Genomic DNA, 18,853 nt, shown 5'->3' with positions numbered 1-18,853 from the left:
AAAATATGACTGTTAGTATTGAATGAATGAGTGGTGCGCTTATTTTTTCTCCATTCAAATCTGTAACTCATTTGTTACCTTTTCATTCTTCATCCATGTGATTGCAGGTTTGGGTTCTCCTGTCACCTTCACTGAAAGCCTAACAACAGAGTGAGTGGTTGCGGTGACATCGCTCAGACCAACAGAGAAGGATGGCTTCTTTTCAGGAGGTGGTGACAACACTCTCTTCTGTGACTGGTTTGGAGAAGTTACTCGTTCCTTCTCAGATGGAGCTGGGGATTTGAAAGTGGGGGACTTCGGTGTTGGGGATTTTGGTGAGACTGGAGATTTGACTCTCTGAGGTGACTTGATTGGCTCAGGTGACTTCACTCTCTGAGGAGATTTGACTGGTTCAGGGGATTTGGCAACAGGGGACTTCGCCTCTGGAGAAGTGACTCTCTGAAGGGCAACAACTTTCTCCTTGGACTCAGACTTTCGGATCTTCAGAGTGAAATGAGCTTCTTCTTTGCCTGTAGGATTTTCAACTAGAAGAGTGTAGCTACCTTCATCTGACATCTCAACAGCAGAAATCTCAAATGAGGAGTTGTACTGAGTAGACACAACATGGTGACGGGTGGTAGAACCCACAACTGCTCCCTCATGCATCCAGGTAATGGAAGGTGCTGGTTCGCCATCCACATCACATTCAAATCTGGCAAGGTGTCCTTCCTCAACAGTCAGGGATTGTGGTTTTTTCAGGATCTTGGCAGGAACATGAGGCTTCTCCCTTGGCTTTTCAACAACAGTAGTGGTCTCTTTCCTAGTTTCAGTCACAGTTTCCTCCACTGTTGTTCTAGAAGAGGAGATATGATACATTTCTGTTCTGGTCATCTCTGGCAGATGAGAGGATGGAGGCTCCTCATCCTTGCGGAGCGAAGAGAAGGTAGCGTATTCTCCTGCAACATCCAATGTGGCGTAGTCAGAAGTCTCTCCTTTGGCATTCTTGCAGACCACACGATAAGTACCAGTATCTTCAGTCACACAGTTGGTGATCTGAAGAGTCAGAACTCCACTGATGTTGGTCATGTGGTATTTGCTGCTCTGATGAATCTCTTTTCCATTGTGGAACCACTTGACCTCTGGCTCCGGCTTGGCCTGGACATTAAGAGTGAACCTAGTGTTGGAGCCATAGGGTACACGATGAGAACGCATCCTGATGGTAATACGTGGGGCATGGTCGAGGCTGAATGGAGCCTGTGTCACCACCTCAACCTTCCTTTCCACCGATCTTCTCTCTGATCTCAGAGCTTGCTTCCTCTCTTCATATCTGAATGCAAAGTCAACTCTAGGTAGGGCTACTTCTGTCTTTACAGTCTTTTCTGGGGTAGGGGATGCTCTTCTCTCTGTTTCAGGCACTGGGTGCCTTTTGACTGGTTTAGGAATATATTCTGAGGTAAAGGCTGTCAGGTACTCAGATTCACTGCCCTCAGAAACTGTTGCCACAGTAACAGTGGATTCCTTTTTCGAGGTTCGTGTCTTCTCCTCAAACTCTATACGTTTGAGTTCACTCTTGTAAGAGGAGATCCTCTGAGCAGTTGTGTGTGGGCGCAGCAGTTCCAGATCTTCTCTCTCTTCATACACCTTCTGCTTCTGTCTTGGAGGTCTGTATGTAGCTTTGTCGTGGCGCTGGCGGAGCTCAACAAAACTTGTGCCAGCCTCATGTTTAGATGGAACTCGATAGGAGTCATATCTATGGATGACTTCCCCTTCTTCGTCATCACTGTACACTCTTTTAGGAGATGAGGGACGCAGTGCAGACAACTCAAAGCGAACTGGGCTGAGCCTAGGTGGAGAAGCAGAGTAGCCCAGCTCCAGCTCTTCCTCCAGACGAAGCCTCTCCTCCTCAATTCTCTTCATGGAAAGGTACTCATTCACAGGTAGCAGCAGTTCCTCATCTGACAGGTCACCCAGGGACCTCCTTCTCATCCTACGGTGGGCCTCCATTTCAGGTGAAGGAGTGCGGTGCCTTGCAGGCCTCACGGTCTCCAAATCATCCTGAGTCATGGATGAGATGCGCCACTTGGGCTTATACTGGTCCTTGATCCTGATAGGCACTTCATAGAACTGCTCCCACCTGGAGAGGCGAATACGCTTCATTCTTTTCTGCTTTATTTTTTCCATAGGCTCAGGGAACTCATACTGATCCCGTAGCTTCTTATACCATTTCATGTCGGACAGTGGCTTAAAGTGTTTTATTTCCACATCCTCCTCAAGAACAGCTGGATTAATGACACGAGGACTGGGGACTACATAAGGCATACGCAGCCTCTTTTCATCTGCACGCCTCTTCCTCTCCTCCTGTTCTTTCTTTATCTCAGCCTCAGTTCTCTCACCCCTCTTAGTTGTCACAGCAGGTTTGAACATGGTTGCTGCCTCCCTGACAGCTTGAACCGCTACAGGTGGTAGAGGTGTAACAACAGTGCCAGACAAAATCTGAGACAGTCTCACCTTCTTGTCTAATTCCTCCTTACCAGCCATCTTTTCCCTTTCTTTTTCACTGGTCTCATATTCTTTCCTTACATGAGCGGTACGCTCTACTTTGAGTGTGGCCTGGCAACTGGCAGATCCAGCAGAGTTAGTAGCAGTAACTCTGTACACACCAGAGTCCTCAGGGAGAGTGTCTCTCAAGTGAAGGATGAAGTAATCCAGACCTTCATGGACAACTTCAATAGATGGTCCAAATGCTAAAGGTGTGCCATCCTTTTCCCACTTAAGTGTGGGACGGCCAGATACTCTAATCTCAAAGCGCACATTCTGGCCTTCCTTACACTCAACATTTGCAAGCAGGCGTTTGAACATGGGCCTCAAGGTGAGGTCTGCTGGTTTAGGTCGAGGAACAACAGTGAGACGAGCCTTGCAGCTGTCATCACCATACCTGTTGCGGGCCACAACACTGTACTCAGCATCATCGTCCTCTTCAATGTTGTGGATAATCAGCTGGTACAGACCCTTGTCACTGATGAAAGTGTATTTCTTGTCGTCATGTCCAGGGATGAGCTTCTGTCCAGATTTGTGCCAGATGACACGGGGTTCAGGGTGAACAGTGATGGTGACCCCAAAGCGTACATTCTCACCAATGTAGGCTGTATGGTTAACTAGAGGAAGTGTGAATTCCGGTGGCTTCTGAAGCATTCTGGCAGTGTCAACTCTGCGCTTTGTTCGCTTGACCACACGTGTGGTGAAGAAGTCACGGTAAGATCTAACACCAATGATAAATAGCTCTGCATAGGCACTGTCCTCACCATACTCATTCACCACCTTGCATCTGTAAGTGCCATCATCGGCTCTTGTGACCTTGTTGATTGTGATTACAGCGAGGCCATCTTCATATTCAATTTCATATTTGTCACCTGCTTCGAGTTGCCTGACACCACAGTACCATGTCACTTCAGTAGTGCTGTCATAGTTGTCAATGTTACAGATGAATTTCACACTGTCTCCCTCATTCGCCACTGCATGGCTAACCTGGCCTCCAACAGGGCCGTGTTCAAATGGAGCAATCTTTACCTTGGCAACAAATACACCACGCTGGGACCTGATGGAGCCACCATTGGCCACACGAGCTGCAGAGACAACGGTGCTCCACTCTTTCCTTACTATTGTTTGGTAGTATCTCTTATGCCTGCTAGTTGGAATTGCTCTGGTACTGACCTCTTCTGCAGGCTTGGTCAGCCAAGGATGCGCAAGAGCCTCAGCTGCAGTCATACGATGTTTACGTTCCTTTGTCATTAGACGGTCTGTGAAGTCTAATGCCTCAACACTGACCTGTTTGAAAAACTCGTCATCATAGCTGTAGGCTGCAGTGGAGATGTTGTCAATCATCTGTTGGTTAGTTTCGGCTGTAAATGGATTAAGTCCACTAAGGAGTACATAGGCCAGGACACCAACTGACCACATGTCAGTGACACTGCTAACCATGTCACACTGGTGGATCTCAGGGGCTGCATATTCTGCAGTGATGTACTGAATCTTGATTTGGTCTCCAGGAGTCAGATGTCTGGCCTGGCCCAACTCAATGATCTTCACATTTGAGCTTGTCCTATTTGTGTATACAATGTTCTCTGGTCTGATATCAAAGTGTCCATAGCTCTGAGCGTGCAGGAACTCTAGAGCTGAGCAAATCTGCCTGATGTAGTTCACAATCTCACGCTCATTAAACTCAAACTCAGCAGTGCTGAGGCGCTCAAAGATGTCAACACCCGAGATGAAGTCATAAATCAACACCAGCTCCTCAGGGCTGTCGAACGACTCATGGAGGATGAGGTAGTTAGTGTGTTTGGCCAGATTCAGTGTTGCTATTTCCTTCTTTACAATTGCTTGATCTGCGCCTCTCACTTTGAAAAATTTAGCCATGTAGGTCTTTTCAGTGCTGATGTCAACACAGCGGTGGACAATTCCAAATTGACCTCTACCCAATTCCTCTGCGATGGCATATTTGTTGTGCAGATTCTTTGCATCAGAATGTTGAGCCTTGCCCTTGGGGACATGTCCAGAATCATCAACCTCCCTGTCATAGAGCAGAACTCTGGACTTGTCCTCCTTTGTCATAACAGGTCCACTGGTCTCAGATGGAGCACTCTGTCCAAACTTATTTTCAGCAATGACTCTGAACTGATAACTGGTTCCTCCAAACAGATTGGTAACGGTATAGCGGGTGTCACGGGACTGGGCAACACGCTCCCACCTCTCAGATGTGGTGGGGCACTTCTCAATGACATAGCTGATGACTTTGCTGCCACCGTCATTTGCTGGGGCCACCCAGTTCAGTGCCACTGAGTCTCTAGAAATATCACTGGCTTTGACACCACGTGGAGGATCAGGTACATCAGCAACATCCAGCTCAACTGTCTGTTGGTCAATGCCAAATCTATTTTTGGCACACACGATGTAGAAACCTGCATCCTTCTTGTTCACTCCGTTGGGGAACACCAAAGAAGTGAATGATCTGGTGACAATGACCTGGTAGTGGCCATTGCTGTCAATGAGATCTTGTCCCTTCTGCCATGTAATGACGGGATCTGGTTTGCCACTGAAAGGAATTTTGATATTGAGCACCTCCCCACGCAGTGCAGGGATGGCTTCCTTGTCCTTCAGGTTCTTCGGCAGGTGGATCTTGGCAGGGACTAGAAATGAGAAAAATTGTTTAAATTAGTTTATATTGGCTTTATTTGACTTTCAAATATTAAAAAAATTACTTTAGTATTGTTTATATCATTATTAGCAAATAATACACAAACTTTATTTGTGAGCTTACTTTCAACATCCAGAGCGACTGTAGCACAGATGGAGCCTCCCTGGTTGGTGGCTCTGATCTGGTACACAGTTGAATCTTCCTCATCAGCCTCAGTGATGACCAGTTGGTGGTAACCTCCCTTAAACTCCTGGATCTTGATCTTCTTTCCATCAGAATGGATCTCCTTTCCTCGTCTGAACCATTTGATCACAGGCTTAGGTTGTCCTGTGATCTTGCAGACAAGTGCAGCATTGCTCTTGTACTTGACACTCATGTTCCTTAGTTCTTCCTTAAAGGCAGGGGCACGGACCTCAACAGCTGTGGCTGGAACAATGGGAGCAGTCTCTTCGCTGTAGTCACTCTGTCCTCCAAGGTTCTCACATTTCACACGGAAGATGTACTGTACACCCTCAGTCAGATGTTTGACAGAGTATACGGTTTGTTTGATTTCATCAGGGGTCACCAGAGTCCATTCAGTCCATTCCTTCTTGTCCTTTTTGTGCTTCTTCTCAAGGCAGTAGCTTTTGATCTTGGAGCCACCATCGCTGAGGGGAGGCTTCCAGGAAACCACACAGGAGTCCTTGGTGATTCCAGACACAACTGGTGATAGAGGTGGTGATGGTTTCTCTGTGGAAGGACATATTTGAATCAGAAACCATTGCTGGTACTTTTGCACAGTGGTCTCTTTACATATGAATTGATATGATGTCCAACATTTATAACATCCATCCATCATCTATACCCTCTTATTCCTAACCAGGGTCCCAGGGATCTGCTGGAGCCTATTCCAGCTCTCTTTGGGTGAAAGGCAGGGGTACACCCTGGACAGGTCACCAGTCCATCACAGGGCCACATAGAGACAAACAACCTCACACACTCACACTCACTCCTATGGGCAATTTAGAGTCACCAATCAACCTGACATACATGTTTTTGGACTGTGGGAGGAAAAACCCACACAAGCACAGGGAGATCATGCAAACTCCACACAGAGTTTCAAACCAGGAACCTTCTTGCTGTGAGGTAACAGTGCTAACCACTAACCCACCATGCTGCATATGCTTAAAATCAGTGACATTATTGTATAAACAACACTGAAACATATTGTGAATCCATACTGTATTAAACTTACCCAGTTGGCTCTTGATAAGAATAGGTGAGGTGACCTCCAGTGGGTCACTGCTGCCATAGCGATTCTGAGCGTACACACGGAAGAAGTATCCAGCTCCATCAATGAGATTGAGCACACGGCAAGATGTGCCATTAATGGATGAAGAGACCAGTTCCCACTTGGAGTCCTCCTTATCCTCACGCTTCTCCACAATGTAGTTGGTGATCATGCAGCCTCCATCATCCCTGGGAGGCTTCCAGCTGATGATGACTGAATTCTTCAGGAGGGCGTCCAGGACAATGGGACCCTGAGGTATGTCAGGTGTGTCTGAAAATAGATGTAGTTATTAATAAATGTGACATCATCTTTACAAATGCATGCGCAGTTGAACACACAACAGGTAATTTACATGAACATACCATAGATTTCAACATTGAATGCAGTGTCAGCTCTGCCGAAGTGGTTGTGCAGTCTGATCCTGTATTTGCCCCCATGAATTCTGCGTTTCACATTCTTAATAACCAGGTGTGTGTAGTGCTCAGTTGTCTCAATACTGATGTCCTCTGTATTTTCCAGTGTCTTTGCCTCATGCAGCCACATGATCTTTGGTTCAGGACGACCGACGTAGACAGCATGGATGCGCAGAGTGGTCCCCAGGCCAGCATAGTATGTTTCCTTCAGTGGGTAGTCAGGGTGGAAGGATGGAGCAGCCTCCAACACCAGGATACCTGTGGTCTCAGCCTCACCAGCATCATTTGTGGCCTTGCAGGTGTACTCTCCCTCATCCTCCTGCTGGTCAGTCATAATGGACAGGGAATGGTTGCGGCCATCAGAGCTCATCTCATACTTGCGTGACCCAACAATCTCTTTGTCGGCATGATACCACTTAATGTCAGGAACAGGTCTGCCAATAATCTGGCATTTCATTACAGCAGGTTGGCCAAGTTTAGCAGTTACTTCATCCATTTCCTTTCTCAGGCTTGGTTTATTTTCGACTGTAAACACAAAACAAGGAGGTACATTTATGAAACACATCTCAGAAAAGTCACAGTAACTGCCTGTGAAAAGTATATTTCACTGTGCTCACCACTCAGTTTGGTCTTAATGCATGTGGCAGTCCTACGAGGTCTGCTCATTCCTGTCTCATTTTCAGCAAATATTCTGAATTCATACTCTGTGGCCTCAGCCAGTCCAGGAATGGTGAACTCTTTTTCCTTCAACCTGTCCTTGTTGCACTTCTTCCAGGTGCTCTCGGTGGATTTCCTGTACTCCACCCAGTAGCCCAGGACCTCCTTTCCACCATCGCACTCTGGAGGAAGCCAGTGGATGGTGATGGAGTTGTTTGTCACATTTACTGTGTCGATCTCACCTGGCTGACTTGGCTTGTCTGGAAGAACAGAAACCAAACACTTGTTTTATAATGGCTGCAACCATCAATAACTACTATAATAATTATTGTATTACTGATAATCAGTAAACAAAACATATTAGGACACAAGACTCACCAAATGGATCCTTGCATGTGACTGGTTCAGACTCAGGACCGGCCTTGCTCTCGCCAATGCTGTTAACAGCAATGATGCGGAACTGGTAGTCTGTGTCAGGGGTGAGTCCAGGGAGAGTAAACATGGTAGAGGTAATCTTGGTCTCATAACGGCACCATGTCTCAGCAGACACTACCTTGTATTCAACAAAGTAGCCAGTAATGGCAGAACCTCCATCATACTTTGGTCTAGACCAGGCCAAGGCCACGGAACTTTTGGTGATGTCCATAATCTCTGGTGGGGTGCCTGAAGGCTCAGGAGGACCTGGTTTTGAAAACACATATGATTTTGTGATCAATCACTGAATGATCTCATGTAATTCAAAACACAGACTGAAGAAACTGAATACTTACAGAGAGGGGTCTTGGGCACTAGAGGCTGCTCTGACTTTAGAGAGGCGCTGATACCGAATGAGTTTTCAGCTGTGACCTTGAAGTGGTACTCTGTTCCCTCTTTCAGACCCTTGACAACCAGCTGAGTGTCAGTCACTCTGGAGTCCACAGTGTACCACGCATTTCTGGTTGCCTCACGCCTTTCAACAATGTAACCCAGGATATCTGAGCCACCATCATCTGTAGGTGCCTTCCATGAGACCTTGACCGAACTGGCCAGGACCTCCTCAAAGACCATTGGTCCCCCTGGAGCGCCTGGTCGTCCAATGACTTTCACCTTGATTTGGGCCTTCTTCTTACCAACCTTATTCTCCAGTAGGAGGTTGTACAAACCAGAGTCACTCCTATCCGCTCCCTTGATCACAAGCTCACTGGCATCTTCGGTGGAGGCAATCATGGCCTTAGTGGAGACTGCGCCGCCGTCCTTTGACCATTTGCAGGTTGGGTGAGGTTTGCCTTTGAGGGGCACAGACAGTCTAACCACTCCTCCCTGGCGGACCACATACACATCTTTGTATTTCAGCTCCAGGTCAAAGTCAGGAGGTTCTAAAGAAGAATGGCAGTTACAAAAGTCAGTCTTATGCTACACTAGTCTAAATAATTTTAGTACAGATGTGGTTAATGTAACCTCTGCATCCTCACCAAGCATCTCAGTTACAGTGACGCTTCCAGGCACTTCAGCTGGCTCTCCGGAGCCGCCAGCATTGCAGGCTATCACGCGGAATTTGAACTCCTCTCCTTGTGGCATTTTGGTCAGTGTGTACTCACAGATTAGAGATGGTGTGGTATTGCATTTGATCCAGGCCATGGTGCCCACCTTCTGCATCTCAATCAGGTAACCATCTACCCGTGCATCTCCTTCATCATCAGGAGGACTCCAAGCCAATGACACAGAGGTCTTGGTGGTATCGGTGATCCTCGGGTTCTGAGGACAGCCGGGTGGATCTAAGCAGAAAATAGCAAGATGTCAGTATTTCCAGCTACTACATCAAAAGACTTTTGATCATCCATTGTAACTATTAATTGTTTATAAAAATATAACTAATAACTAAAAAACTAATCTTTCAAACTGTTCTCTCACCAATAGGATCTGTTGCCACTGCTGGTTTGGATGGCAAACTTGGTTTGCTCAATCCTCTGGCATTGATGGCAATGATTCTGTGTTCATACTCCAGGCCTTCAATCAGTTCTGTTGACCTGTATCTGGTCATGGTGATTGGGTTCTTGTTGGCACGCACCCATCTGTCAGATCTGACTTCTTTGCGCTCGATAATGTAACCAGAAACCTCAAGGCCGCCATCTTCATCTGGAGGGTTCCAGGCCACTGTCATGCCGTCACGAGAGACATCAAAGACGGTTGGACGGCCAGGAGGTCCAGGTACATCTGTGGAGTAGTGGTCACATCATCATACCATTGTTGATTTAACTCTGTCAATATGCTAATATAGACTGGGAGTGTAATCTCAAATGAAGTTTTACCTGTCAGGCTTCTGCAGGTAACAACGTCAGACTGTAGAAACTCTCCAGTGCCATAGCGATTCACAGCAGCTGCACGGAAGACATACTCATCTCCCTCAATCAGGTTTTCAAACTTGAAAGTTGGGCGGCTAATGGATTCGCAGACAGGCATCCAGCCAGGTCTGTGGGCATCACGCTGCTCCACCACATAGCCACTGATGGGAGCTCCACCATCTCTGACTGGAGGATCCCAGCTGCAAGTGACTGTGGTGGCATCAATCTCATCAACCCTGATGGGTCCCTTTGGTTCATCAGGTTTGGCTGGTGAAGAGGATTAAAAAAGTATTAGTCAGTGTAACTGACTGAAAAGTAGGTGTATGTATATGTGCTTGGTATTGATTGTTCATAATATCTAGAAATTAATCTACGAACAAGAGATGGTTTCTTACAGAGAATGATGACCTTGATGACCTCAGTGATGACACCAACAACATTCTTCACCTCCAAGGTGTAGTCACCAGTGTCATTGATGGTGGTGTCAGACACAGTCAGTTTGGAGAACTTTCCAGTGCTCTTGATCTTGACACGGTCTGTGATTTTTATCCTGTTATCAAAGAAGTACCACAAGCAGACAGGAGGAGGCCTACCAATGATGGGCAGGTCCAATTCCAGAGTCTTTCCAGCTAAGACACTGACAACCTTCTGAGGAATACTGGAGAAGTCCACCATGGGCATCACTGGAAAAAAAATCATCAACAGTTTGGAAATAAATTATAAAATGAGTTATAATATTATACTAATTGTTAATTCTGGACAGAAAATCTTCAACATGCGATGACACGTAATACTGGGTTCACGAGTTAATATTATTTTTTTAAAACTTTTCAATGATGAAATATATGACCTGAAAAAGTCTTATTCCAGTGAATGTCACAAAATGCAAAACCATGCAGATGCATTTAGAACTAATCATCTTGTAATGAATGTCACTTCTATGAATTCAGGGTCTCTACATGTATGAAGTTAATTGTATGAAGATCAATTAAAGTCTTTATAGGACTTTTTAAAAGCAATTTAAATTAAATTTAAGACCAAACTCGAGATGGAAAAACAGGCTACCTAAAGGGAAAATGTTTTCTTTGCTAGTAAACAAACTGACATCAGTTCAAAATGAACAGTAAGGTAGCAGTTTAGGAAGATTGTTCAAATGTGAAAGGAAAACACAAAAATGTGATTTCTGTCCTAAATGATAATATTAGTATAGTCTCAGAGTATTAATTATGAACAGACTATAACCTACTAACAGTCTAATATTGTTCTGGGAAGGAAAACTACTTAACAGAAGTAAATCATTAGTCACATCAGTTCTACCAAACGTAGCTGTTTTGAAGCATAAAACAGAACAACTGTTTTTGTTTTGTCTGAGTTTCCCAGCAGGCTCCTCTCTCTACTCTTTGTAAACAACATGCTTCAAATGTGCCAGTGAGCAAGCGGTGAGCACATATTAGATGTGCCACGTGCCCATCAGTGTAACACAGCGCTGACTTTTCCAGACAGCAATGAATATTTTAAAATCCCTAACATGAATGGATTTCAGGAGGCAAGAAAGCAACCGTTTGTATTTTTAACTTGAACACAATGCTCTGTTTTCATTGACATGCTTTGTCTAACACAGTGTAAAAACATCTTTAACTGTCGGTTTGCAGCTTTTGGTGTCTGTTACCTCTTTGTTCCTGTACAGTGACAGGTGTAACAAGCTCTTTGGGCTCACTGGCTCCTCTGCTGTTGGCTGCTCTGATTCTGAACAAGTACTGTTCCTTTTCATTCAGCTTCTCTATGGTGTGCTCAAACTCTGTGAGCTTCAGTGTGGCCACCTTCATCCACTTCTCGGTGCCAAACTTGCAGGCTTCTATTACATAGCCTATCAGTCTGCTGCCACCATCATGCTCAGGCTTCTCCCAGCCAAGGGTAACAGTGGTCTTGGTGACATCAATCACCTCCAGCTTGTGAGGTGGCAGAGGCACCTCGCAAACCTGGATGACATCAGGAGTCTCACAGGCCTCTCCAATACCATATATGTTCTCAGGGAGGACCCGGAAGTAGTACAGCATGCCCTCCATCAGGCCCTCAATCTTGTAGGATGTCTTGTTGCACTTGGCGGTGACAGTCTTGTAGGCCCTCATGGAGGCTTCACGCCTCTCAATGATGTAGTTATTGACAGGAGCACCACCATCCACTGCTGGGGCTTCCCAACAGATAGTGGCAGACTCCTTTGTCAGCTCCTTGATCTTGATTGGACCAGTTGGCCCAGGAGTATCTGACAACAAAGATACACTTTAGTTAAAATATACAAGTTTCCGGATGCCACTGTATCTTTCAAAATCAAATGACTGGCATGACATGTAATATCTTGTATTTCAATTGACTTCTCAGACATTTTCAACATACCATAGACCTTAACCAGAATGTTGACTTCCTGTTTCCCGGCAGAGTTTTCAGCCACTAGTGTGTACTTTCCGGCATCATAGCGATGGACCTTATCGATGATAAGTGTGGTGGATGTGTTAGTAACTTCAATGAAGCCTCTGTTGTTGAGGTCAACACCAGATTTGCTCCAAGTGATTGCTGGAGTTGGACGTCCAGTGACTTTGACAAATAGGCGGAGAGAGCCACCAGCACGCAGGCAGATGGTCTTCTTCAGGTCATCATGCAGCTCGAAGTCAGGGATTTCTGTGTGAGAGGATGGGCTCATTAGTATACAGCCTGTATTGTTGGTGGCATAGGAATTTCAGGGTTACCACATAATTGAAGCAAAATTGACTGGAAGAAAAAGTTAGAAATTCAATAAAATTTCATATGTGAAAGTGAAAGTTCTAATTTTGATGTTTGTCACTACTTCATGTTTTTTCCAGTTGTTGACTTACCAATTCTCTCCACTGGCTCAGTCTCAGCACATGGTTCACTGAAGTCTCCTGTGCCGTTAATGTTGATGCCAGCCACTCTGAAGCAGTACTTCTTGCATGCAGAAAGTCCGGTCACTGTGTATTCTGTGGTACGCAGAGTCTTTTCGTGGGCCTTCTTCCATTCCTCTGTTCCGGCTTCCCGCATCTCCAGGATGTAGCCAATCACATCAGCACCCCCGTCCTCCACAGGGCGTGCCCAGGCCAGGCTGATGCTGTCAGCATGGGTGTCGGTGATACGAGGGATAAAAGGTGGTGCAGGGGTGCCTGAGAGGAAAGGGTACGGGAATAATGATCACAGATGCATGATGTAGTATTTAACGATATGTTAATGGAAGGGGATAATTATGTCACAGAACACAGAACCTAAAAGATCACTTGGACCTTCACTTGCATGTAAGGTCACGTATTTAGACAAACTATACTTACATGTTGGTACTCTGCAGACAACATACAGAGAAACCTCGCTGGGTTCGCTCTCTCCTGCCTTGTTGATGGCAGAGACTCTGAACTGGTAAATGTTGCCTTCGGTCAAACCAGACACCTTCAGTGTGGTATCTAGGTGAGCTCCATCCCTGTTCTCCTTTATCCAGCGGGCACTCTTTCTCTCCCTCCTCTCCACCAGGTAGTGAATCAACGGACTGCCTCCATTGCTCTCTGGCTTCAGCCACTCGATGGTGGCGAAGTCCTTTCCGGACGCCAGGATCTCTGGAGCACCTGGTGGACTTGGCACAGCTGGAGGAAGATAGAATAGAAGAGGAAGTGAGTGTTAGAGGTCATAAAGATTTAGTTTGTGGTTTACTCTCTAAGCCACTAGGTTTATCTTGTTTTCGAGTTTATCTTGCTTCTGTCTTGTTCCAAAATAAAAGGACCTGTTTGACTTCAGAGATTTTGGGGATATTATGCTTTTAAAGCATTGTTTATTATCAGATGCACTCACTGAAAGTGTTTCTGGCGACCATGGGCTCTGACTGTAGATGAACTCCAGCTCCGTACTTGTTGACTCCCTTAACTCTGAACAGGTACTCTGTGTTCTTCAACAACCCAGTGACACTGCAGGTCAGTTTCTTGCACTCAGCATGCACAATGACCCAGTTGAGCCTGTTGGTGTCACGCCTCTCCACAATGTAGTGTGAAACCTCATCGCCGCCGTTTTCAAGAGGAGGCTTCCAGTACAGGGTGCATGAGTCTTCGGTGATCTTGATGATTTTAATACAGCCATCACACACTCCAGGAGTGTCTGAAAAAAAAAACAATGAAATCACTTTGCATAGTTGCAAAAATTAATACTGTTAATAACCAACTGCTAAAAACAAACAAAAAAAAAAACACAACCCACCTAGCACTTTGACGTTGACCTCAGCAGTCTTGGTTCCACTTACGTTCCTGACTGTGAGAATGTACTTTCCAGTGTCATCTCTGTCGCAGAACTTGATGATGGCCATGGCCCTGGTGGGGGTGTACTGCAGGTGGTACTTTTCACACAACTCCAGTTCTCTTTTGCCCTTAGACCAGAAAGCTTTCGGGTCAGGCCGACCTCCAACTGCAGCATCCAGAACCAGATCTGAACCGGCTCTCACTGTAACAGTTTCAGACAGGAGTTTGCTGTCCAGTTGAGCCTTTGGAGGTTCTGTTGAATTGAAAAGAGGAAACATGGTTTTGAAAAAAGTCGTGGAACTCTAAAAGGTTAGGATGGTGATATATTCACATCAAATTATCTCAACAGTGAACACTATGGTGCTGCTTACAGTAATTCTGCAGGAAACATGAAACAGTTCATCTTACTCTTATTTAAGATTTATTAAGATGAAGTGAATGCACTGAGGTTACTGTATCATAATCACAGATGCAGATTTTACCAAAGTCAGTCTTGCACTGCACAGACCCAGTAGACTCCGAGGGTGTGCTGAAGACCTGGTTGGCATTCTTGGCAATGACTCTGAACTCGTAGGGCTCTCCCTCTCCCAGAGCAGTCACAGTGTAGAAAGTGTCTGTCACATTGGTGTAGTTACACTTGAGCCAGCGACCATGACCGGTCAAAGTGTATGGCTTACGCTCAATGATGTAGCCAACAATGGGACTGCCACCATCGTTCAGAGGAGGGGACCATTTGAGGGAAACAGTGGTTCTTGTAACATTTGTGACTTCTGGCTTACTTGGTGGATCTAAGCAAAAGAACAAGTATTTTTGGAATGCATGTGGAAACAATGGTGTATTAAGTATCAAGCTACTTGGCAGTGTGAGGCTATGTCAACACTCACCAACTGGGTTTTGAGCAATTACTCCTTTGGAGGCTTCACTGGCTTTGCTCAGCCCACCACTGTTCATAGCATAAACCCTGAACTGGTACTCCAGGCCTTCGACCAGATCTTCCACCTTGTAGTAGCACTCAAAGCAGGGAATCTTGTTCTCCCTCACCCATAGAATATTATTCCTCTCCTTCTTCTCAATCCAGTAACCCGTGACTTTGCTTCCGCCATCATGGTAGGGTTCCTCCCATTTCAGGGTCATTGTGTTGGCAGTGACACAGAAAACTGAAGGCCTTGTTGGTGGGCCAGGAGGTGCTGTGATTAACAAATGAAATTTAGTAGTTGACATTCATTTAAATTAGAGAAAGAGAGAAATAGAGAGAGAAATACAAGAAAAAACTGACATTATTCATGCAATAAATTGATAAATATACTGAAAGGTTTTTATGGAGTAGTACTTACTATAAGGATGCTCTGCAACTATAGTCTCGGACTCAGTGGGCTTGCCGACACCAAATCTGTTCTCAGCAGACACCCTGAATGTGTACTGCATGTACTTGGTCAGGTGACTGACGCGGAGAGACGTACGCTTTACGCTGGAGTTGATCAGTTGCCAGGCGGTGAAGCCAGACTCACGCTTCTCCACAATGTAGTTGGTGATGTCAGTACCGCCATCATCCTCTGGTGGTTGCCAGCTAACAGTGCAGGACTCTGAGGTGATGGATGAGATTTTAATAGGTCTGGCTGGTGGGCTCGGTTTACCTATGACATTAACGTCAATAGTGAATGTCTTGGTTCCTGCCACATTCTCCAGAGTCAGGTAGTATTTGCCACCATCTCCTCTCATGGATTCCTTGACTGAGATACTTGTTCTGTCTTTAGTTACTTTGATGGAGACTCTGTCTGAACTCTTCAGCCTCATCTCCTCCAACTTCCAGGTGACTTTGGGGGCAGGTCTACCACTGATGGGAATGTCGATGGTGAAGGTGCTGCCAGACCTGCATGTGACGAGCTGGTTGGTGATCTCACTGAGGTCAGCAGCAGGTTCAATGTGAGGCTCTTTGACCAGCACAGGAGCCAGAGTTTCCCTTGGCTTGCTGTAGCCAGCTTCATTTTTAGCCTTGACACGGAAGTCATATTCGTCACCCTTGTTGAGCTTTTCAACCACATACGTTTGATTCTTGGTGTTACCAACTACAACCCATTTATCTGTACCCTTTGCCTTAGCCTCAATTATGTAACACTGGATACGGCTACCGCCATCATGCTCAGGTTTCAGCCAACCCAGTGATACAGAATTGTCTGTGGTATCCAAGATGTCCATTCTTTTTGGAGCTGCTGGTTCTGCAGTGGCAATGACAGGCTCAGTCAGTTCGAATGCCTCACCCACACCATACTGGTTCTCAGCTGAGACTCTGAAAAAGTACGGTACTCCCTCCAGCAAGTCCTGGATCTTCAGGATGCGGTGTGTGCATTTGCCACCAGACTGCTGCCAAGTGCGGCGGGTAGCCTCATGCCTCTCAACAATATAGTGATGGATTTGGGCCCCACCATCATTAAGAGGAGGCTCCCAGGTAAGTGTGATGGAGCCTCTAGTTACCTCCTTAAAGACTACGCCCTGTGGAGGTCCAGGAGTGTCCAACATCTTGACAGTGAATGTAATTGCCTTGCTACCGCTGGCATTTTCCAGATTAACAGTGTATTTGCCTGAATCATATCTACAGCAGTTTTCTATACTTAGAGAACTGTAGTCATCTGTAGTTGTGATGTCTGACATGACACTCAGCTGTCCTTCGTCTTTCACCCAGGTGGCAGTAGGAATGGGCCTTCCTCTGAAGTGGATTCCCAGGCACACTGAACCTCCAGCCTTAACAATGTGTGTCTGCTTGAAGGACGCATCAATATCCACCTGCGGAGGTGTTAGCCTCTCTACAGCCTGGGCAGGCTCCAGAATCTCCTTGTTTTCACTTCTGCCCATGTGATTGACAGCTGCGACACGGAACTTGTACTCAGCTCCAGTCTCTAGACCAGTTACCACAAAGCTAGTTTGTGCCACCAGCTCCTCATTAACTCTCGTCCATTCCGTGTCTTCTCCCTTCACCATCTCAATAATGTAGCCTATGACCTCCATGCCTCCATCATCAGCAGGCCTGCTCCATTCAAGGCTGATGGAGGTGTTGGTGGAATCACATACACAAACCACGGATGGAGCACAAGGAATATCCTTTGGCTCAGCGGCTTTGATGGGGATAGAGGTGTTGCTAGGAGCTCCAACACCAGCCTCATTCACAGCCATAACACGGAACTCATATTCCATATTTTCTGTCAGGTTAAGCACTCTGTGAGCACATTCGACAATCGGCTTCTTGGTAATCACCTTGTAGAAATGGACAGTCTTCTTTTCACGTTTTTCCAGGATGTAGTACTGAATGGGATTTCCTCCATCAGATGTTGGAGGGGTCCAGGACAGAGTAATGCTCTCTCCTGTCACTTCAGTGGCGTCAGGAGTGCCTGGAGCATCAGGAGTTGCTGGGGGAAAGGGTTTTGATAGATATGTGTAATATGTGCATAGAGAAAATATATACAACAGATGGAACTCAAACTACTGTTTTGTTTAAAATATGAATAAAAAAGAAGTCTTCCACTTACTGTATTGCAGTTGCGCAATGATAGGGCTGGATTCTAATGGTCTGCCAACTCCAAACTTGTTAACAGCAGAGACCCTGAACTGGTACTCATTGGTCTTGATGAGCTTGGTTGCATTGAAAATGCACTCCTTACATTCATCGAAAACCAATGCCCAAGAGATCTTGGCAGTCTCACGTTTCTCAATGATGTAATGTGAGATCTCAGAGCAGCCATCTTTCTCTGGTGGGTTCCAGGACAGAGTGCACTTGCCCTCAGAGATGTTGCTGAAAGTGATGGGTCCTACTGGCTCCCCAGGAGTATCTGCATCACGCATGTTTGTAAAGTTTACATTAAAACACAAATAAATTTTGTCTATTAATATATATGCTGTAAACAACTGCAAAATAATATAAATAGTACACTTCAAAATGTAGTACCTTGGACTTGAACAAGGATCTTCTCCTTCTTGCATCCACATCCATTAGTAGCCTCCACAGTGTAGAGACCGCTGTGTGTACGGTCAGCATCCCTGACAAACAGGGTGCTAGATCCAGCCACATTAATAATGTTCATCATCTTTTTGGTAATCTCCACACCATCTCTGTACCAGACAACCTTGGGAACTGGGCGTCCAGTGATGGTCACCTTCAGCCTGATGCTGTCTCCTGCTTTGACTGTCAAACCCTCAAAGTACTCTGGGCCAAACTCAATATTTGGAGCAGCTGGTTTTGAAAAAATGGGGAGACATTCTTTAGCTTTACAGACCTTTAAAGACATAACTTTCTGAAAGATGTGCTAAGAGCTGTATACTTTTGACCATTGAGCAGTGAGGCATTGGTAAGAAAAGCAGTGTTCATCACCTGTTTTTTTACCCATCAGTCCTGAGATTTAATGTTACCATCCTCGAGGCTTATGATGTCTTGTTATTACTCACCATTCTCACTTCTGACTGCAATCAAGCCAGAGGAGTTGGATGGAGGACTGACAACTCCCATGGCATTTCTGGCGATGACTCTGAACTCATAACGTTCATTTGTTGCCAACCCAGTGACAGTGTGCTGACATTCATGTACGTCAATCAAGTTGGCCTTGAACCAGCGGCCCTCTCCTTGGCGTTTCTCAATAGTATAGCTGGTAATCTTGCTACCGCCATCACGTTTGGGTGCATCCCACTTAAGCGTCACTGAGTCACTAGTTACATCAGTGTAGTCAGGCTGGCCAGGAGGATCTGAAACGCAA

General features: G+C 45.8%; 1 protein-coding gene across 1 annotated transcript in view; it reads right to left on the bottom strand.

Annotated features, from left to right (window-relative positions):
- Positions 1-18,853, bottom strand: part of LOC113123237 (titin-like) — a 171,582-nt gene that overhangs the window by 3,525 nt on the left and 149,204 nt on the right. The window contains exons 208-230 of the mRNA XM_026295055.1: positions 18,549-18,842; positions 18,052-18,336; positions 17,636-17,935; positions 15,449-17,515; positions 14,999-15,301; positions 14,597-14,902; positions 14,077-14,367; positions 13,678-13,977; positions 13,167-13,472; positions 12,702-13,004; positions 12,226-12,507; positions 11,501-12,094; positions 10,227-10,514; positions 9,799-10,098; positions 9,401-9,703; positions 8,962-9,264; positions 8,281-8,865; positions 7,889-8,191; positions 7,471-7,770; positions 6,803-7,378; positions 6,405-6,710; positions 5,294-5,899; positions 79-5,162 (exon numbers count right to left, since the gene is read on the bottom strand). Of these exons, the coding sequence (XP_026150840.1) occupies positions 79-5,162; positions 5,294-5,899; positions 6,405-6,710; positions 6,803-7,378; positions 7,471-7,770; positions 7,889-8,191; positions 8,281-8,865; positions 8,962-9,264; positions 9,401-9,703; positions 9,799-10,098; positions 10,227-10,514; positions 11,501-12,094; positions 12,226-12,507; positions 12,702-13,004; positions 13,167-13,472; positions 13,678-13,977; positions 14,077-14,367; positions 14,597-14,902; positions 14,999-15,301; positions 15,449-17,515; positions 17,636-17,935; positions 18,052-18,336; positions 18,549-18,842 (14,585 nt within the window). The remainder of the gene's footprint in view (positions 1-78; positions 5,163-5,293; positions 5,900-6,404; positions 6,711-6,802; positions 7,379-7,470; positions 7,771-7,888; positions 8,192-8,280; positions 8,866-8,961; positions 9,265-9,400; positions 9,704-9,798; positions 10,099-10,226; positions 10,515-11,500; positions 12,095-12,225; positions 12,508-12,701; positions 13,005-13,166; positions 13,473-13,677; positions 13,978-14,076; positions 14,368-14,596; positions 14,903-14,998; positions 15,302-15,448; positions 17,516-17,635; positions 17,936-18,051; positions 18,337-18,548; positions 18,843-18,853) is intronic.

Source organism: Mastacembelus armatus, chromosome 21, assembly GCF_900324485.2.
Source record: "Mastacembelus armatus chromosome 21, fMasArm1.2, whole genome shotgun sequence".
Classification (NCBI taxonomy): Eukaryota; Metazoa; Chordata; class Actinopteri; order Synbranchiformes; family Mastacembelidae; genus Mastacembelus; species Mastacembelus armatus.
This window is presented reverse-complemented; position numbering and strand designations above follow the sequence as displayed.